The sequence below is a fragment of the Tachyglossus aculeatus genome, chromosome 2, assembly GCF_015852505.1.
Source record: "Tachyglossus aculeatus isolate mTacAcu1 chromosome 2, mTacAcu1.pri, whole genome shotgun sequence".
In the NCBI taxonomy this organism is placed as follows: Eukaryota; Metazoa; Chordata; class Mammalia; order Monotremata; family Tachyglossidae; genus Tachyglossus; species Tachyglossus aculeatus.
Genome location: NC_052067.1, coordinates 94,632,997 through 94,655,581, shown reverse-complemented (window position 1 = coordinate 94,655,581; position 22,585 = coordinate 94,632,997). Strand labels below are relative to the sequence as shown.

The window sequence follows — 22,585 nt, the reverse complement described above, 5'->3', positions numbered from 1 at the left end:
CTTCACTACTAGAAAATGGTCCCCATTACAGTGAGGCAGTGTAGCCTAGAAGAGCCTGCCAACAGTCAACTCCAGGAACCAAAAGCAGTATCCGTAATGTAATGTAATCCTCTCCCTTCTCCTCCTTCAAAGCTTTTCAGAAAATCCAGCTCTTACACAAAGCTTCCCTTTTAGACTGTGAGCCCACTGTTGGGTAGGGACTGTCTCTAACCTGGTCAGGGAACATGTCTGTTTATTGTTGTACTGCGCTCTCCCAAGTGCTTAGTACAGTGCTTTGCACACAGTAAGTGCTCAATGAATACAAGTGAATGAATGAATGAATAACATCTTCAGGACAAATCAGGTCACAGGCATAAACATTTAATGTCTTTGTAAGACATTCCAAGGCAGGGATCTCATATCTTAGGTATCTAGTAGGATGCTCTGACAATCAGTTCAGTGCTTGGTTCAGTGTTCTGCACCCGGTAGACAGTCAGTACAGGGCTTTGTATGGCGTAGCATTCATTCATTCAATTGTATTTATTGAGCGCTTACTGTGTGCAGAACACTGTACAACTACTAATAATAATGATGGCATTAACCGCTTACTATGTGCAAAGCACTGTTCTAACTGCTGGGGGGGATACAGAGGTCATCAGGTTGTCCCACATGGGGCTCACAGTCATAATCCCCATTTTACAGATAGGGAACTGAGGCCCAGAGAAGTTCAGTGATGTGCCCAAAATCACACAGCTGACAAGTGGTGGAGCTGGGATTAGAACTCATGATCTCTGACTCCCAAACCCGTGCTCCATCCACTGAGCCATGCTGCTTCTCTAAGCTGCTTACTAAGCACTTGGGAAGTAGAAGTCACCTCACTATGGTGTTCTCCAAACAGGTGGCAGCAGGAGCAGTGTCTGCACACAGTAAGTACTCAGTATGGGGGAATGTACCGTATATCCTTTGTTAATCATTTCTGCATTTGCATTTAATTTATATTTGACTTTGTGTATCTTTACCTAGCAATGTTCTTGTCACCCAGGTGTCCTTCCTTAGACTGTATTTTCCTAGAGGATAAGGCAGTGTCTTTTTTCCTGGTCTTGTAAATTCCTTCAGCACCTAGTAGATATCTTGTCCTCTTTAACACTTGGTTATGAGTTGTCATTAATTCATTCATTCAATCGCATTTATTGAGCACTTACTGTGTGCAGAGCATTGTACTAAGTGCTTGGGAGGTACATGGAAGGAGGAGTGAGAAACAGCATGGCCTACTGGAAAGATCACAGGCCTGGAGTCAGAGGACCATCACTTGTCGGCTGTGTGACCTTGGCAAAGTCACTTCACTTCTTTATGCCTCAATTACCTCATCTGTAAAATGGGGATTAAGACTGTGAGCCCCATGTGGGACATGAACCGTGTCTAACCTGATTATCTTGTACCTCACACAGCATTTAGTACAGTGCTTGGCACAGAGTAAGTGCTTAACAAATATTAATAAAAATAAAAGCTTGAGCTCCTCCTGAACCTTCCCTTCCAAAATGCTTATGGGATCTGGAGGGAATTTATTCTGATGGTTTTGACACCTGTCTATATGTTTTGTTTTGTCTCCCCTTCCTAGATGGTAAGCCTGTTGCTGGGTAGGGACCGTCTCTATATGTTGCCGACTTGTACTTCCCAAGCGCTTAATACAGTGCTCTGCACACAGTAAGTGCTCAATAAATATGATTGAATGAATGAATGGTCTGTGGTCCTGGGTCAATATTCTCCTGTGGAATACCTACTTTCAGGCAGATAGAACTTGCAAATTGGAAGCAGGTTAGCCCCATTAGCCACCTCCTGGGTGAACTGATTTTCTCTGCCTCGATTTTCCACCTCTGAAATGGGATGCCTTTTACCAAGTAGGATGCAACTCAGAATTAGATCATGAGAGAAAAATATCACGACTCCCTTGCGTACAGTCTTCCCAACATTTCCACTGACTCCAACCCACACTCAGATTAAAATGTCCCTTTTCTGTCCTCCCAAACTCTCTACCTCCTAAAGAGGTCAGGGGCAAATTGAGCTGAGACCTAATAACCTGAATGTGACATGACAGAAATGTTCCAGTCTTTGGGGATATGTCGTAACTCACCCCTCCCAGGTAAACTGAGAAGATTTAGCATCCAGGTCGTCAATACAGCATCTTTCCTGTGGTCACTAAGCTCTTTTTAAACCATGGTGGAACAGTTACCCTGCATCGGAAGTTCAGTCTCGGCTATGAATCTTTTATGGATATGTTTTAAGGACACCCTGTACAGCTACAAATTGGCACCAACAATTTTGGAAAGCCAGCACTTGTAAATATTCAAATAGAAGGGCATCAAGAAGGAAGTGAAAATGTGGAATCTAAGAAAGGCCGTGAGGGGACCAGAAATCTCCTTTTGTCAGGGAGTGTCTTCTAGCCAGGGAGAAAACTGAAGGTAAATGTAAAAATGAATGAATGGGCAGAAGATATATGTGCAGGGTCAGGGCAAGATGGAGACAGCCCTTCAGGCTATGAACTAGCTCTCACGTACGCCTTCCACAGTGCCTAGCACAGTGTGGGTGCTCAATAAATATTAAACCACAACAACATTTACAAAGCATCTGGTAAAAAATGTGGAACCCACAAGGACTATGGAGGATGGTTCTTATAATTTAACATTTATTGAGAGTCAACAGCATGCACTTCATAAGCTACTTCAGAGGAAAGCAATTCAATGCACAGGTGTAAACACAAGAAGGAACAAGGGATACTACATGGAACAGAACATATCTGTCCCATACAGTCTCAGAAACCACTTGTGAATTATGCATACACTCAGTTCTTCTATACCATGTGTTTTCATTACACGCTTAGGCTGGTACATGGTTGGGGGATTAGGGAACATTCTTCAGACAACGTGCATCTGCTGTGTCAGAAGAAATGGTTGTACGCCTACCAATGGCATGGGTTAAGGCACATAATACTCTACTGTTTGTTTTCTTTGAGGTGGGATTCACCAAAAATTTAATCACCATGTTATAAGAGAATTGAGTGTATTTACAAATATGAATAATAAAATGATGTAATGGCACACACTCAGTTAACATTTGCAAAGAGGTTAAAATAGCATCACATCGTATTTTGAAAATAATACAAGAGGTGCAATCTATACTTTTATTTCACTTGGGATAACTCAATCCATCAATCATACTTACGGAGCACTTAGTGTGTGCAGAGCACTGGACTAAGCGCTCAGGAAAGTACAATATAACAGAGTTTGTACACCCATTCCCTGCCCACAATAAGCTTACAGTCTAAAGGAGGAGCTTAATAGTGCTGAAGTCAATTAAGTTAATGAGGTTTAAAATTTGTTCTTGATATTCAAGGGGAGCAGGCTTCTTTTTTAACCATGTCATATAAAACATTAGGAGCAGTTACAAGAACGATATGTGCTTTAAGTCTCTCCATAAATACACATTCCAAGTCTCAAATAGGACTGGGGCTTATCAGAAAAGACTGACTAGTCATATCTAGAGAAACAACTATCCAGGCCCCATTGGAGAATGTTTGTTTCATGAACTTTTGGAGCAGCTTTAGTACCAATATCCTCTGGAAAAACACTGCATTTTACTAAGTGGCATAAACACAAGAAATAGCAGAAGCCATCGTTTGAATGAACACTTTGCCCCAGAAAAGGGATAAAAGGAGGCTTATGTTGTAGCGAGTTATGACTAGGATTATGAATGCGAATAACCAGCGGATTAGTCTTAGCTCAAAAAATGAATTCCAGTTGCCACATTTTTAGATCCAATATCCACTCAACTTCGGTACATTCCTGTAAACCTGTCTACATGTTTTGTTGTCTGTCTCCCGCTTCTAGACTGTGAGCACATAGTTGGATAGGGACCGTCTCTAAATGTTGCTGACTTGTACTTCCCAAGTGCTTAGTACAGTGCTCTGCACACAGTAAGCGCTCAATAAATATGATTGATTGAATGAATGAATGGAGGCCCTGGAGGTTAAAACATCCTGGGGGCTGAGCACCTCTTGGGCAGGGACAGTGTCTACCATCTCTATTGTATTTTACTCTTTCAAGCAATTAGTACAGTGCTCTGCACCTGGTAAGCACTTAATAAATACCATTGTTTGATTGATTGATTGAACATGAGGCCACACAGCCCAATATCAACCTCCAACGACTGCATCCAAGTAATCTTGGTAGAGCTGTGTGTTATTGCTCTCCTGTTTACTGAGGTTGAATGTCTCAGCAGTGTCCAAAGAAATGACGTACTTGCTAATGACTTTGTTTCATTTCATCGCATTTGGGAAGATTCCCTGTCGGTAGTCCTTGTATTAATACATTTCAGAATGATCCATATCAGGCCAAATTTAGTCAATAGATATCCACCCACTCCACCTGACTCTACTTGTCATCCAAGCACTAAGTACAGTGCTCTGCACTCCGTAAGCACTCAATAAATGCAATTGAATGAATGAACTTTGGATTTGGGGGAATTCACTAGAACCCTAGAGGAATTATTTGAAGCTGAAACCAATGATTTTTTTTTTAGGCTGTTTGTTCACCCTGAGGAACAAATGTTGGGGAATGAACAATACTACTACTAATAATGATGATGATGATAATGGTATTTGTTAAGCACTTATTATGTGCCAGGCACTGTACTAAGACTGGGGTGGGTACAAGCAAATCAGGTTGGACACAGCCCATGTCCCACATGGAGCTAACAGTCTAAATACCCATTTTACAGATGAGGTAAGAGGCACAGAGAAGCGCAGTGACTTCCCCAAGGTCACAAAACAGACAAGTGGCGGAGCAAAGACTAGAACCCATGACCTTCTGGCTCCCAGGACCCTGCTTTATCCACTACGCCATGCTGCTTCTCCATCTAACATGGTGGCAAAGGCCTAAGCATTTGGTTATTGCCAATGGAGACCGATCAGACTGAACATTTCAGTCAGTGGATTAGACATAGCAAAGTCTCCCATCTAAAATCCTCCTGATGGATCATCATGGGCAACACCCTGTCTGGAGCCCCTCTGCCTTATCTTTATCCCTCTCTCCAGGGCTGGAAAGACAAAGGATGTGGAGATGGAGAAAACTAAAACAGACAAAATGAAATATTGTTCCATTTGGAAACACTTTGACCCGCACAGATCTGTGTTAGCAAAATCAAAATCAAATTTAAATCCTGATGCACACTCTGAAAGTCACACTGAAACCACTCCAAAAGTCAAAACTGCTAACCAAGCACCTAAAAGCCTAAAGTTTTAGTCAAATTACTCCTGATCATACACGGGACTTGACTGCATCATAAGATAGTTCTGGGAAAATACTAAGACTGAATAGAAGGTAACAGAGAAATACTTTTCCTGACCTGAATGGCGAGAGGTACAGCACAACTTCAGAATTTAAATGACCATAAGAAAGGCAACTATGGTAGCTTTCAGCCTAAAGCAGAATTCTGGGACAAGATCTGTAGTTTGATCACTATCCAGATGTTTCACAAAAACCACATCACAGTCTTAACTAAAACTCCCAGGTAGAATATCACCATTTGAAGGAGTTCATCCTTAGAAAAATGGATAGCCCATCGGGTAAGATACAGGGCTAGGATGAATCAGACTGTCCCAGTGTTTTGGGCTGGTTTTGTTATATTATTCACGATATCTACAATCCCTTACCCTATCTGCTTGGATTACTGTGCAAAACGTGAGGCAATTACACTATTATGCTTTGCTTTGCTGAAACCTATGAGAACAAAATCACTATGAGGGAAAGAAGAGCCTCTGAGGAAAACTGTAACCAATTTGCTCAGAAAAGTGGTCTAGCATACAGAAGGACTTCTTAATAAGTATATTTGTAAAATGAGCTGAAGGATAAAGTTCACAGCTCCAAATAGGCCTTAGCAGCCTTGTGGTATAAATAGTGATGTAAACAATATGGAAGATGAAGGCTATAAACAATTTAAGTTCCAATTCCCTGCCATATGGATTTCTTCAAGCATTTTTGGTTATTTATATCTCTAAATGGATCTCTTTTAAAAGCTAATATTTCAAATGTATTAACAGTGCTTTGCTAACAATACAGTTGGCATCTCCACAATCTTAGAGAGCTGAAATGGAGTTCAGAGGAATAAAAGTGCTAGGTCAAATCAAGGAATCCTATCTGAGTTGAAAAGAAGCTCAGGAAACCTGTTTTACCTCCTGCTGGATATTGTCCAGGAGAAAACTGGGAGACATATTTTCAATTACTAAAAGAATAACATAGACAAACCCCATCTAGATGGTCCACTACTCTTAACGAAAGGGTAGTTGGGTAGCTTATGCCTTAAAAAAATCAATCTGTTTGTCCACACCGGTAAATGACCTCCAGGGACAAACTTGCTGTGAGAGGTTGAGGATGGTGGGAGAGTGGACAGAGGAGGAAGGGATAGAGGGCCTGATCCATTTCTATTTCTGACCTTTGTGATTTAACCCATTGTCGAACTATGTCTAATGTGATTCCCTAGCTACTCTGTAGCCCCATTCTTGAACAGAAGAAAAAAAAAAGTGGGGGATCGGAGGCGGGAAGATTTAAGGAATGAAAGGAAAAACAAGAGTGATAGAGGAGAGAAGCAGAACTGGGAGTGGGAAAAATGGAAAACCATAATGAGAGTAAGACAGAAAAGGGGAAGAGGCAAGAAGGGGGTGGTTCAAGAAAAGAGGATAAGAGGAAGATCAGGAAGAACTAAGGAGAGTCTTTAAGAAGGATAGGGAGGAGGAGAGGGAAAGCATGGTTTATTTTTTAAAAACTCAAGCTCTTAACATGGACAGCTAATTTGGATGGAGATTTGGGGAGTTTAGAATAATCAAGGCAAATAGCAAATGACAAAAACGTTGCCATTTTGCGCTAACCACTAAGAGCAGGCAATTATTCAAAAAATTATGTTGTCACAAAATCAATCCACCAAGCCTTTTGAACTCTAGATTAAAGGAACAGTAGAAAGCAGAGTCAATCACACTCCCTGGTTCATTTTATAGAGGTCCATAATTTCCCTTTGACCATCCAGAGGAGGTGGCTGAGCAACCAGGGTGGAGATTTCTTTAAATCAACACAAAATCAAAAAACTTTCTTGGGTTCCTCCTTTCTTTTAACTTTTCTGCAAAACTGTCCAAGCTTTACTAATCAATATATACAATTTGCTATGGGTGACAGCCAGTGATATATTTGCCCTTCAGCATAGAACCAATCAATTAGTCGAGGTGGTGAACTAATACGTTTAAGTAGTTGGACCATGATCCCCAGAGAATAGATATCTACCTGGACGTGAGCTAACGTTGGATTTTCCGAAACTCAGTAGGGCTGTGAGTTCTATGCTTGGAGGAAATGAAGCCCTGTATCACGTACGGTTTCCCCAATCTGAACTTCGGAAAGGTTTTCGTTCCATTAATGAGAGACGAGCCCAGGTTGCTGATGGCAGTTTTCTCTGGCTCAGGGATGCTGCAGAGACCAGCCCTGGTCTCTAATAGAGCAATAGATCTTCTGCCTGTCTGAATCCAGTGTTTCCTCCGCACACAGCTGTGTCTCTAAAGCAGATAATGTCACCCCGCTTCATTTGTTTTTACCTGGCTCCACAGGCTTTGATGTTTTTTCTTCCTTCTTGGCAGGGATGGCTGCAAAACAAAGATAAGCTTTAAATAAGCCATTCGGCCTGTATGGCGGTTCCCGTAGACAAAAGGCTTCACGACTAATTAAATGCCGACATCTTCCCAGAAGCAAGTAATCCCCAAGCTTTTCCAGAACCAGAAATAGTTCATGCTGAGATCTACCTCAAACTAAGCCAAATGGACAAATTTCTGCCTGAAGAGGAAAAAAAAAACAAAAATGGGGGATCCTCAGCCTCATCCTTAACCTGTATTTTTTTTAAATGGTATTTGTTAAGCGATTGCTATGTACTAAGTGCTAGGGTAGATATATGTTGCCAACTTGTATTTCCCAAGTGCTTAGTACAGTGCTCTATACACAGTTAGCGCTCAATAAATACGATTGAATGAATGAATGAATACAAATTAACCAGATTGGACACAGTCCCTGTCCCACATGAGGCTCAATTAACCCCCATTTTACAGATGAGGTAACTGAGGCTCAGAGAAGTGAAGTGAATTTCCAAGGTCATCCACAGACAAGTTGTGGAGCTGGGAATAGAACCTAGGTCCTTTGGACTCTCGGGTCCATGTTCTAGCGACTAGGCCGTGCAGCTATTTCAATTTCATTTCCTTCTTTAATGCATCATTCAACTTCGACTCGAACCCTGCTTTGACAAAAAGGCTAAAACCGTTTCCCGTGACAAGAGGATGATTAATTGACCGACATCCGAGACTGTGACTAAAGCTGTTTAATGCTTTTAAAACGTCAGGTTCTCGTACTCAACACAGCTTTAGCAACTGGGCAGACTGGGCCTCGACTTTAAGATGCACATTTGACCTTTGCTTCATTTAAATAGGAGAAGCAATCACCCTGTTACTGAGGCAATGAAAAGTGGCATGGACATCACCAATCAGCTAGCCTGTCAGCGGTATTCCTGAAGTGTCTGGACTGAACTGAGTAATTTAAAAGGTCCTTTTCGATGTGCAAAATATTGATTGTACACTGACAGTGTGCACTGTACTGTGCATTCGGGGAACAGACACAAGATTGCAGGTCTGGATCTCCACCCTTGAGGGGAGTCCAATTAAATGGGGGAAAAATGAAGACCCATGTCACTCAATCAACGATCTAAAGTTTCGTGGAAAATAGCCAAGAAGACAAAGTTAAATACTTTGTGCCTATGACATTTTTAGTGGAATTTTCATGATGCTCAGGGAGTAGAACTGGATTAATCCATCGGTCAATGATATTTTTTTTTATATGGTGCTTGTTAAGCTCTTACCATATGCCAAGCACTGTTCTAATCACTGGGGGAGATACAAGTTAATCGGGTTGGACACAGTCCCCGGCCCACACAGGGCTCACACTCTTAATCCCCATTTTACAGATGTGGTAACTGAGGCCTAGAGAAGTGAAGTGACTTGCCCAAAGTCACACAGCAGACATGGGAAGGAGGTGGGATTAGAAACCAGGTCCTTCAGATTCCCAGGCCCATACTCTATCCAGTAAACCACGTTATTTCTCCAAAAAGTTTACTAAGCTCTTACTGTATGCAGAGGACTGTATTAAGCACTTGGGAGAGTGTAATATAAAAGAGTTAATATAGACCCATTCCCTGATCACACTGAGTTTACAGTCTTGAGTGGGAGAAAATGCTCCCTGCACCTCCAGTCCAGGGAAACCATATCAAGACTTCTCATTTGAACCACTGAAGATAAAAAGTGTTGTGTAGGAGAAAGGTTCAAGGCCCCGTGAAGGAGAGGAAGAGAGGGTAGAGAAGCAGCATGATGTAGTGGATAGAGCATGGGCCTGGGAATCAGAAGGTCATGGGTTCTAATCCCACCTTTGCCTCTTGTCTGCTGTTTGACATTGGGCAGTGAATCAAGCCAATCTCTGCACCTCAGTTACCTCATCTGTAAAATGGGGATCGAGACTATGAGCCTCACGTGGGGCAGGGACCGTGTCCAACCCAATTTGCTTGCGTCCACCCCAGAGCTTAGTACGGGGCCTGATAGTAAGGGCTTGAATACCACAGTAAATTATCTTTGGGATGGAAGAAGCAGTATGGCCTCGTGGAAAAAATCCGAGGGAGTCAGACAGCCTAGGTTCTAATCTCAGCTCTGCCAAATGTTTGTTGTGTGACCTTGGGCAAGTCATTTAATTTCTGTGCCTCAGTTCTTCTTTTCTCCCTCCTACTTTGACTGCGAGCCTCATAAGGAACAGGGACTGTGTTCAACCCAATTCACTTACATCTAGTCCAGCACTTAGTGCTTAACACAGAGGAAGCACTTAACAAATATCACAAGAAAATTAGAATTAGAGAATATGTGGGTGACTGAAACCTTAACATTTGACCAACCCCTAGGGACCAGACCAGTTTGAGCCTAGGCCCGAATGGACGGGAGTCAACATGGTACGGGAACCAGCATGGTACAGTCGGGAGGGCCCGTGTTCTAATCCTCCTCTACCACTTGTCTGCTGTGTGACCTTGGACAAGTCACTTTGCATCTCTGGTCCTCAGTTACCTCATCTGTAAAATGGGGATTGAGGCTGTGAGCCCCAGGTGGGACAGGGACTGTGTCTAACTTGATTTTCTTGTATCCACACCTGTGCTTAGTGGAGTGACTGGCACACAGTAGGAACTTAACAAATACCATCATAATTATCATTATTATTAGGAGTAGATTTCAGTCCAGGGGGACTCAGTTTGTTAGGACCATTCCAAATCGCCCTCGGATCGGGGGGTTCTTGCAGGCCGGATTGGTTGAAGGACTGCAGGGAGTTCAGGGGCGACCCTAAGGATCTCTGCAGATGGCAAGCTCAATCAATCAATCAATCCATCAATGCTTTTATTGAGTGCTGTTTGCACTTGTGAAGGTGCAATCCCTACACACAAAGAGCTTACAAAGCAGACAGGGAGACAGACATTAAAATAATAATAATAATAATTTGGGTATTTGTTAAGCACTTACTATGTGCAAAAGACTGTTCTAAGTGCTGGGGAGGATACAAGGTAATCAGGTTGTCCCATGTGGGGCTCACATTCTTAATTCCCATTTTACAGATGAGGTAACAAGCACAGAGAAGTTAAGTGACTTGCCCAAGGTCACACAGCTGTCAAGCAGTGGAGCTGGGATTTGAACCCATGACCTCTGATTCCCAAGCCTGTGCTCTATCCACTGAGCCATGCTGCTTCTGAATTACTTAGACCAGGATACATTTTCCGTTAGGCCCACACCACTGCTGTAGACTGTAAGTGCCATGAAGGAAGGGATCACCTCTACTAGCTCTACTGTTTTGTATTTTCCCAAGTACTTAGTACAGTGCTTAGCACATGGTGAGCTCTCAATAAATGGTATTGATTGATTGAGAAGCAGCATGGCTTAGAGGAAAGAGCATGGGCATGGAAGTCAGAGGTGGTGGGTTTTAATCCCGGCTCTGCCACTGGTCAGCTGTGTGACTTTGGGCAACTCACTTAACTTCTCTGGGCCTCAGTTGCCTCATCTGTAAAATGGGGATTAGGACTGTGAGCCCCATGAGGGACAACATGATTACCTTGTATCTACCATAGCGCTTAGAACAGTGCTTGGCATATAGTAAGCACTTAACAAATACTATAATCATTAATTATTATTATTGAATGATTGATTGATCCCGCTAGACTGTAAGCTCATGTGGGCAGGCAATGTGTTTGCTTATTGTTGTAGTGTACTCTCCCAAGCACTTAGAACAGTGCTCTGCACACAGTAAGCACTCAACAAACACGCTGGAATAAATGAATCTTGGGGAGAACTATGTCCCTGGACCCTTCTAAAATGGACTCTTATTTTCACCCCCTGCTCAAGAACTGGCCTGCCCTTCCACTCTGGGATGACTTTTTGAGTCCCAAACCTGCCAGAAACTCCAAACCAGTGAGGCTGTCTCCACCCAGGCCTACTCTGGGATGTTCTACCCCCACAGCATCTCCCAATAATAACAATAATAATAATTATTATTATTATTATTGTTCTTTCCTCTTCCTTCCTTCCTTCCTCCCCTTCCTTCCTCTCCCCCTCGTCCCCCTCTCCATTCCCCCATCTTACCTCCTTCCCTTCCCCACACCACCTGTATATATGTATATATGTTTGTACATATTTATTACTCTATTTATTTTACTTGTACATATCTATTCTATTTATTTTATTTTTTTAGTGTGTTTGGTTTTGTTCTCTGTCTCCCCCTTTTAGACTGTGAGCCCACTGTTGGGTAGGGACTGTCTCTATATGTTGCCAATTTGTACTTCCCAAGCGCTTAGTACAGTGCTCTGCACACAGTAAGTGCTCAATAAATACGATTGATGATGATGATGATGATGATGATGATGATGGTATTTGTTAAGCGCTTATTCTATGCCAGACACTGTACTAAGCACTGGGGAGGATACAAGTTAATCAGGTTGGACACAGTCCCTGTCCCACATGGGGCTCACAGTCTTAACACCCATTTTACAGATGAGGGAATGGAGGCACAGAGAAGTGAAGTGACTTATTTATCAATCTGGACCACTCTACTGAGTTTGACAGGGAAGTGTCAGTCCCCTGTGCATTAATCCCATCCCAACTGGTGCTTTCGGGAGACTGAGAAGCCAATGGGCTTGTGTATATGTATATATGTTTGTACATATTTATTACCCTATTTATTTTACTTGTACATATTTATTCTATTTATTTGATTTGCCCTAAGAATATAAGATCATAAATAGTGCTATTTCTGGGTCAGCACCTAAACATCCAGGCCTGGATACTGAGGGCCTGACTGCAAGTGTGTATGTGTATTTACACACACACACACACACACACACACACACACACACACACACACACCCTGTATATATGTTTGTACATATTTATTACTCTATTTTACTTGTACATATTTATTCTATTTATTTTATTTGGTTTATATGTTTTGTTTTGTTGTCTGTCTCCCCCTTCTAGACTGTGAGCCCGCTGTTGGGTAGGGACCGTCTCTATATGTTGCAAACTTGTACTTCCCAAGCGCTTAGTACAGTGCTCTGCACACAGTAGGCACTCAATAAATACGATTGAATGAATGAATTAATAGTGGAAAGAGTGTGGGCCTGTGAGGCAGAAGACTTAGGTTCTAATTCTTGCTCTGACATGTCAACTGTGTGACCTTGGGGAAGTCACTTCACTTCTCTGGGGCACAGTTACCTTATCAGTACAATGGGGATTGAGCCTGGGAGCCCCACGTGGGTCAGGAACTGTGTCCAACTTGAATATCGTGTATTTACCCCAGCACTTCGAACAGGTTTTGGCACATAGTACTGGGCAGGGCATGTGTCTATCAAATGTGCTATATTGTATTCTCCCAAGTGCTTAATAGAGTGCTCTTCTCACGGTAAGTGCTCAGAAATACTTCCCAGCAGTATCTCTAGAGGAGATCTCTTGCCTCTTCTCAAAATCTACCCCGTCCCCCTGCACATCTGACCCCGTTACTTTGCCCATTATCAGTACTCTTGCCCCCTCCATTCTTCCCTCCCTAGCAGCTATCTTCAACTACTTGCTCTCCAATCGCTTCTTCCCCTCTGCTTTCAAACATGCCCATCTCTCCCCTATCCTAAAAAAACCCTCCCTTGACCCCATGGTTCCCCCCAGTTATCATCCCATTTTCCTTCTACTGTTCCTCTCCAAACTCCTTGAGTGAGTTGTCCTCACCTACTGTCTCAAATTCCTCTCCTCCTATTCTCTCTTGGACCTCCTCCAATCTGTCTTCTGCCCTCTTCACTCTATAGAAACCGCTCTCTCAAAGGTCACTAACGATCTCTTCCTTGCCAAATCCAATGGCCTCTAGTCCATCCTAATTCTCCTCGATCTTTCAGCTGCCTTAGACACTATTGACCACTCCCTTCTTGAAACATTAATCAGCCTTGGCTTCACTGACACTGTCCTCTCCTGATTCTCCTCTTAGCTTCCTGGCTGTTCATTCTCAGTCTCCTTGGTGGGCTCCTCCTCTGCTTCCCATCCCTTAACTGTGGGAGACCCTCAAGGTTCAGTTGTGGGTCCCCTTCTATTCTCCATCTACACCCACTCCCTTGGAAAACTCATTCAATCCTATGGCTTCAACTACCACCTCTATGTGGATGATACCCAAGTCTACATCTCCAGCCCTGATCTCTCCCCCTCTCTCTAGTCTCACATCTCCTCTTGTCCTCAAGACATCTCTACTTGGATGTCCTCCCATCACCTCAAACTTAACATGTCCCAAACAGAGCTCCTTATCTTCCCTCCCAAACCTTGTCCTCCCACTGACTTTCCCATCACTGTAGACAGCACCACCATCCTTCCTGTCTCACAAGCCCATAACCTTAGCGTTATCCTTGACTCCTCTCTCTCATTCAACTCACATATTCAATTCACAACATCACTAAAATCTGCTCTTTCCTCACTGTCCAAACTGCTAAAATTCTATCCCGCCTAGATTACTGCAACCACCTCTTTGTTGACCTTCCAGCTTCCTCTCTCTCCCCACTCCTGTCCATACTTCACTCTGCTGCCTGGATCATCTTTCCTCAAAAACGTTCAGGGCACATCTCACCACTTCAAAATAAACTCCAGTGGTTGCCTTTCAAAGCCTTATTGAGGGCACATCTCCTCCAAGAGACCTTCCCTGACTAAGACCCCTTTCCTCTTCTCCCACTCCCTTCTGCATCACCCTGACTTGCTCCTTTTATTCTTCCCTCGTTCCTGCCCCACAGCACTTATGGACATATCTGTAATTTATTAATTTATATTAATGTCTGTCTCCATGCATCTAGACTGTAAGCGTGTTGTGGGTAGGGAATGTGTCTGTTTATTGTTGAACTGTACTCTCCCAATGCTTAGTATAGTGTTCTGTACACAGTTAGCACTCAATAAATATGATTGAATGAATATGACTGATAGTAAACCCTTAAACACGATACGATAACACAGGTATATAATCATTAGTATTATAAGGAGGAGAATGTCTCTGTTATATTGCTGTGTTGCACTCTCCCAAGCACTTAGTACACACAGTGTGTTCAAAATATATGATGTATTGATTGATTGTACCTTCAGGCCAATGCCTCCCCCCTCATTCCATCCCTACCTGCGTGACCAGAGTGAAGCCTATCTATCCATATATACATTCAATTTCCCCCACTTATCCCTTTCTCAAGTGTAAGACTTATCCTTTTCTCAAGTGTGGGAACACCAAATCTGTCCCATCCCAACAGATGGTGAGGCCCATATGGGCCACAGAGTGTGCATTTCAATGCCCCTGTGCTTCTTCCCCTAGTCAAAGTCTTCTTGCCTCATTCTAGTTCTTAGTACACTGATAGGGCACAAAGTAAGAGATTAATAAATGCCGTTATTAATAACAGGAATAACACAGCCTAACAGGATGTAAATATAATAACAACCATTCTCTCCCTTAACTCTCCCATTCAGCTGTAACCCAACAAATAAGGAAATTCTGTCAGGAAATCAATGACACTCTATCCTAAACCACTGAGGTATTAAATGACATAGACGGAGCTAATCCAGACATACCTCCCAATATCTTTTCAGAAATCTCTACTAAGAAATCATTAAACTTCTAAAAGGCATCTTATTTTCCAACAGAATTTACCTTTCTTGGTTGAGGAGGCTTCGCTTTTGGTTCTTTCGGGCTCTGAAAACACAGATACGTGAGGAATGAGACGTGGTGATCAGAAATAGCTGCCTTCCCTTTCCCCCACCCCCATTCCACCCCATCTCATTATGTTTGGCCCGCATTAAGATGTGCAGGGGACAAAACTCGAATGGCACTAGAAGGCAGAGCAAGCGGAAGAGGAGGCAGCTATGAAGAGTGGGCCTCATTTTATTCCTCCGTGAGGCTTTTCTCCTAAAGAGACCAACATTATCCACCTTGTGGGAGGGGAAGGGAGCAGAGGGAAAGATTATTTACCAAGGGTAAGTTCAGGAAGGGAGCTATTAAGCAATGATGAAGAAAAAGTTTCTTCTCTTTCTTGTTCCTGGGCTGTTACTTAGCATAAGGTATATATATATATATATATATACATATATATATATATATATATATGTATATATATATATATATATATATACACACCTTACATATATATATATATATATATATATGTGTGTGTGTGTGTGTGTGTACACACACACACACATGTACACACTTGCAGTCAGACCCTCAGTATCCAGGCCTGGATGTTTAGGGGCTGACCCAGAATTAGCACTATTTATGATCTTATATTCTTAGGGCAAAGGAACTTCAACTACTGCTGTTAGCATTTCTTGTGCCTGTCTATGTTTTGGCCCTCAGTGAATTTTTCTGTAATCTGAGGGTTTACTCGATGGATACAAGTTAGACAGCTCTACAATAATCATGATAATAATAGAGGGATTAGCAAGATTTCACTTGATCAAAGAAACCACTGATGAGGTTCCAGCAAGAGAGTCAACGCTATTGACTGAATGCAAGCCGCATGAAGATTACTGGGGTCAGGGGATGAGTGGAGTTATAAAGAAGGAGAAAGACTTACAAATGATCTGCCAATAACTGACTATCCAACAGGGGAGATAGGATAAGCATCCATATCAAAAATACAAGCGAGGTGACTGCACATAAAACCCAAATGACACAGAGACAGGTGCAAGGGTTAACGAAGGGTTGGGGAGTTGTGAAGAGGGCAGTCCTGGAAAAGTAAAACTGTTAGGTGCTCTGATCATGAGACAAAAGTTAGGGAGCCTGAATGCTCAACCCACTGCTCTATCATATACATGCTATAGAGCACTAAGCAGATCACTGCAGTGTAGTTTTTTGGGAAATGGAGAAGTAGTAGAAGTGGGGTAGTAACAATAATAGGAGCCTGAGCAGTAATATTGATGGTATTTGTTAAGTGTTTACTATGTGCCAAGCACTGTTCTAAGCTCTGAGGTAGATACAAGGTAGCCAGGTTGTCCCACGTGGGGCTCAGAGTCTTAAACCCCATTTTTAAAATGAGGTAACTGAGGCCCAGAGAATAATAATAATAATGATGATGGCATTTATTAAGCGCTTACTACGTGCAAAGCACTGTTCTAAGCTCTGAGGAGGTTACAAGGTGATCAGGTTGTCCCACAGGGGGCTCACAGTCTTAATCCCCATTTTACAGATGAGGTAACTGATGCCCAGAGAAGTAAAGTGACTTGCCCAAAGTCACACAGGCTTTGGAGTCAGAGGTCGTGGGTTCAAATCCCGGCTCTGCCAATTGTCAGCTGTGTGACCTTGGGCAAGTCACTTAACTTCTCTGTGTCTCAGTTACCTCATCTGTAAAACGGGGATTAAGACTGTGAGCGACCTGTGGGACAACCTGATCAACTTGTAACCTCCCCAGTGCTTAGAACAGTGCTTTGCACATAGTAAGTGCTTAATAATGCCACCATTATTGTTATTACTAAGTGGCAGAGGCAGAATTAGAACCCATGACCTCTGACTCCCCAGCCTGGGCTCTTTCCACTAAGCTACACTGCTTCTCCTCTCTGTCATTCAAGTAGTAGTAGTAGTAGCAGCAGTAGCAGTAGTAATAGTGCTCCAGCACTTAGAACAGTGCTCTGCACGTAGTAAGTGCTTAACAAATGCTATTATTATTATTATTATTATTATTATTATTAATAGTTATTTTAGAGAGCATATATTCTACAGAGTTGAAAAGCAGCATGGTCTAATGGAAATTTCACAGGCTTGGGACTGAGGAGACTTTAGTTCTAATCCTAGCTCCATCATTTGTCTATGTGATCTGGGGCAAGTCATTTAACTTCTCTGCACCTCAGTTACTTTATCTGTAAAAGGGGTACAATATACTTGTTCTTCCTCACTCTTAGTTAATGAGCGCCCTGTAAGACTATGGCAGGTTGTGTCTAATCACTTATATGGCATCTGCTACAGTTCTTGGCACTGTAAGTGCTTAAATGCCCCAATTATTGTTACTATTATTAGTAGTAGTACTATTTATTGATTACCCACTAGGTGTGGTGCACTGTGCTAAGTGCTTGGGAAATACAGAAAGATAAAGAGAAATAGTTCCTGCCTATATGGATCAGACGCTCTAACAGGGGAGACAAGTATACAAATATTGACAACTAGAGAAGTCCTAGATTGATAAATAAATACATGGATAAATAATGGCAACATGTATACATGAGTGAGGATCATATTGAGGTGGGGTGCATGAAGAAATTGTGTGGCAAAAGACAACTCTAAATACAATGCATAAACAAGAATCCATTCCCACAAAAAGTACTGCATGAGTGCTTCATGCGTCAATCCAGCCCACAAACATTCATAACAAAGAAAGGTTTGCTCAGCAGAGGCAAAAAATGGATGCAAGCATTAATCCATTCTGCCCAAGATGCCAAATGCTAGTAGTGGCTTCCTGCTTTGCGGCTATGGGCAAAACCTTTATTTGACGTACTTGCTTTGGCTTGTTTCTCACTTTGGGCTGTGGGAGACAGGGAGAGAGTACAGAATAATAGGTTTACAACAAGCAAAAGGAAACACTTCACTTGGCATGGGGTAAGCATGTGGAATCTATTTCCTAGGGATGCTTCCTGGTCAAAACTACCAGTCGGTTGAAGAAATATGTGGATAAATTAATGCCTAGGTTGTACTACGGAAAGTTAAAGAGTATTGGGGAAATTCACCCCTAACTATGAGGATGGGTGTTCAGAAGAGCAAACATCATGCAGCTTCTTCAGAGCCTGTCTGCAAAAGAATCCTGAGCTGGAAAACTCTGGAAAGTGCCACTTTCAGACTCTCATACCTGAGTAGAGATAAAGTAGATGTTGACAATGAGTCATTGTGTTGCCAATTTGTACTTCCCAAGCACTTAGTACAGTGCTCTGCACATAGTAAGCACTCAATAAATACGATTGATTGATTGATTGTCTCTAGACTGTAAGTTCGCTGTGGGCAGGGAATGTGGCTGTTTGTTGTTATACTGTACTCTCCCAAGTGCTCTGCACACGGTCAGTGCTCAATAAATATTACAGAATGGAAGAATGAATGAAGTGCTAACAGACATTTGAAATTGGGATTTGCAATTTCAGGGAGGACCCTGCCATGACATGGCTCCACCACAGCTGAGAAAGACAACTGGCAACATCCGCATCCCCTCTGGGCCACTGGCCGGCTACCAACGTGCTTTGTGCGTACCACCTGACATCTCAGAGAACGGGCATCACCTCTCTTCCACACCATTGAGGAGACACCTTTCCATCTATTCTATTCTATTTATTTTATTTTGTTAGTATGTTTGGTTTTGTTCTCTGTCTCCCCCTTTTAGACTGTGAGCCCACTGTTGGATAGGGACTGTCTCTATATGTTTCCAACTTGTACTTCCCAAGCGCTTAGTATAGTGCTCTGCACACAGTAAGCGCTCAATAAATACAATTGATTGATTGATTGATTTCCATCCTGCCTTCCTCTCCCCCGGAGGGACAGATCAAAACAGCCACAGCCTAAGGCCACCGCAAAATCCGGGGAAGGCTAATGGGGATTGTAGAGGTTGCTGTGACTTTGAGAGCACCTTACATTCTGAGCCATAAGGAGCCTCAAATTCTTCTTGCTACAGCAGCCTAATGATTTCTGTATATTTTTATTTTGTTCATTCATCCTTGCTTTTCATATTGTTTCAGTATGTGATTGTTTTATCGCTCCTTAAGTGTCTATCGCCAGTCACCTCACCTTATTTATACTCTTAGATGGTGAGCCCCTTGAGGGACAGGGGGTATGTCTAATTCCCACCTCGGTATTCATTCCCAAAGCTTAGTACAGTGCTCTACACCCAGTAAGCCCTTGGTACTTTTTACTGCTAGTTAAAAGTATTTTAGTGCTTAATACTATTACTACAACCGGGTGACAAACTACATTGCAGTCAGTTCTCCTACAATGCAGGGATTGAGTTCTTGAAGAATCGACATTAAGGAAAATTAGCACATTGTTAGAACAACATTCCCTAATTCTGCTGTCACGTTCTACGGATAGGGTCGAATTACCAAAGTCTGGGCCTGGGCCTTCATTATCTAGTGGGAATACCACCTCGTGGTGATTTGCACCTTAGTATAGTGTCTGATACTTGGTAAGCACTTAACAAATATCATTAAAAAACCCCCATTTGTGTTAATCACCTCTCCATTCCCTTCCCCCCACAACCCACGAAGGTGGGTGAAATGAGAAGAAAAGGAAGTTGAAGCAGAGGGGAATTAAAAAGACCAGGCCCAGGTTCCAGCTTGGGTTGAACTCCACTGCTTAGAACAGTGCTTAGCACATACTAAGTGCTTAACAAATACTATTATTATTACTATTAACTCTTGAGGGCATACATTCCCCTCTCACGCATCTGACTCTGGGAAATTTGAAGGGCAGGGTCTCTAAGGACAAGCAGACATCCTGACACAAGCAGTCTAAAGAAAACAGCATCTTCATAATGCCCGATGCAGGGAGCGCAAATTTAGCATGTCAGGTGCGGCCCCGCTAAATCTGGGTTTAAACCCTGTTATCCCTGGCATTAATCCATCCCTGACTGTGTCAGAACTGAGTTTGTTCTGGTCCCCACTCTTCAATTATTCGACTATCATTTCTTTGTATGTTTTACCCCTCTGAAATCGACCATTTCACTCCAGCAGAACACAATCAAGCAGACGAGAAAAAAAAACCTGATATGGAATCCTGCTTACCAGAAGTCTCCTTCTTTGGTGATTTTGCTGAAAAAAGCAAAAAGAATGAATGCATGAATAAAAATCGGAAGTTAGCACTTTCACTGTTAAGTAAAATTAAGTCTTCCATCAACTGTTACTAAATTCCACATATTTTTCTTCCTTTTCCTGCTCTGAACTGTAGTTTCTACATGATTATAATGGAACTGTCTCATGATTCAGTAATCGATTTGTTGCTGTTATTTTAGATGACAAATTTGGTTGTTGTGTTTCCAGGGGTTTATAGAAGAAGATAAAACAACCCAAGGAAGAATGAAATTGAACATTAAGGGAGATTTGGGTAATTTCTAAGATGCATAAAATTAGTTACAATGTTAATCACAGCTCGGAAAGTGATACAGTTTGAGACTATGAGCTGTCTTTCAAACTATGCTGATACTGGCATCCTCTTCAGAATATTTTCAGTTTGAGAGGGGAAAAACATTAAAAATAATAATAATAGCTACTCAGATGGAGCTGGGAAGCAAGTGTGTGCCTGGCACTGATTTTCCTATTCAGATTTCCATCCAGTCACCGTCCATGGATTCCTGTCTTTATTTATACACCAACAGAAAATTGTCAGAGCAGGCTTCCGACTACCCTCTGCTGTAAAGACTGGAAAACCGTTCATGCAATTTGGTTTTCAGTACAAGTGCTCCTCCCAAAGCCCATTTCATATATTGTTTCCATTTATGATGTGCCTCTGACATTAATAGAGTAGGTAATGATTGTGCTTTCCTCAGTTTAATGCAGAGTTTTATTGTATTTTATACACTTTCATTTTATGTAGAGACCAAATCATACAAACAATAATGATTATCGAGCAGTTGCTTTGTGCCAAGTACAGCGGTGGATATAAGATTATCAAATCGGACACAGTATCTGTCTCAGGGCCCACAGGCTAAGTGAAAATAATAATGATAATAATATTAATAATAATGATCGTGGTATTTGTTAAGCACTTATGAGCCAAGCACTGTACTAAGTGCTACAGTGCATATTAGGTTATCAGGTTGTATATAGTCCCTGACTCAAATGGGGTCCCTCATCTAATAAATATTTATGATAATAATAACAATAAATGATAATAATGATAATTGCAGTATTTGTTAAGTACTTACTATGTGCTAAGCACTGCTTTAAGAACTAGGGCATACACAATCAATCAACAATATTTATTGAGCACTTACTGTGTGCAGAGCACTGTATTAAGCATTTGAGAGTGTACAGTATTAGAGATAATCAGGTCCCTGACCCACATGGGACTCCTATTATGAATAGGAGGGAAAACATGTATTTTATCACCACTTTACTGATAAAGAAACTGAGGCACAGAGAAGTGAAGTGACTTGCCCCAGGTTGCACAGCAGGTAAGTGACAGAATTGGGATTAGAACTCAAATCCTCTGGCTTCCAGGTTCATGCTTTCATGTTTTTTCCATTAGACCATCCTGTTTCTCTAAGAAGCAGAGCTATTACCTATTTTGCCTCAATCAAAATAATAATAATAATAACAATAATGGTACTTGTTAAGCACTTACTATGTGTCATGCACTGTTCTAAGCACTGGGGGAGATACTAGTAACTTGCATTGGACACAGTTCCTGTTCCACATGAGGATCACAATCTTAATCCCTATTTTACAGATGAGGTAACTGAGGCACAGGAGAAGTGAAGTGACTTTCCCAAAATCACACGGCAGGCAAGTGGCAGAGCCGGGATTAGATCCCAGGTCCTTCTGACTCCCAAATCTATGCTCTATGCCATACAAGTAAGTAGAGAAGCAGTGTGGCTCAGCAGAAAGAGCACGGGCTTTGGAGTCAGAGGTCATGGGTTCAAAGCCTGGCTCTGCCAATTGTCAGCTGTGTGACTTTGGACAAGTAACTTCTCTGTGCCTTAGTTACCTCATCTGTAAAATCGGGATTAAGACTGTGAGCCCCCCATGGGACAACCTGATCACCTTGTAACCTCCCCAGCACTTAGAACAGTGTTTTGCACATAGTAAGCACTTAATAAAGGCCATCATTATTATTATTATTTGATTCGGATTGTATGCTCTTCATTGGATGAAAAAAGCCTGTGATGACCCCTTTAGGGAGGCGCCTTCTGATAATCTGTAGAGTTTCGACTCTTCTCCTCTGCCCATACTCAAACATGACACCATTACTAAAGGACCTAACACCAAGGGTGT

The 22,585-nt window shown here is 42.1% G+C and overlaps 1 protein-coding gene across 1 annotated transcript in view; it reads right to left on the bottom strand.

The window, feature by feature from the left end:
- The window catches only part of LOC119941973 (triadin-like), a 229,505-nt gene that overhangs the window by 121,863 nt on the left and 85,057 nt on the right, over positions 1-22,585 (bottom strand). The window contains exons 7-10 of the mRNA XM_038762560.1: positions 20,378-20,404; positions 18,115-18,141; positions 15,282-15,323; positions 7,610-7,657 (exon numbers count right to left, since the gene is read on the bottom strand). Of these exons, the coding sequence (XP_038618488.1) occupies positions 7,610-7,657; positions 15,282-15,323; positions 18,115-18,141; positions 20,378-20,404 (144 nt within the window). The remainder of the gene's footprint in view (positions 1-7,609; positions 7,658-15,281; positions 15,324-18,114; positions 18,142-20,377; positions 20,405-22,585) is intronic.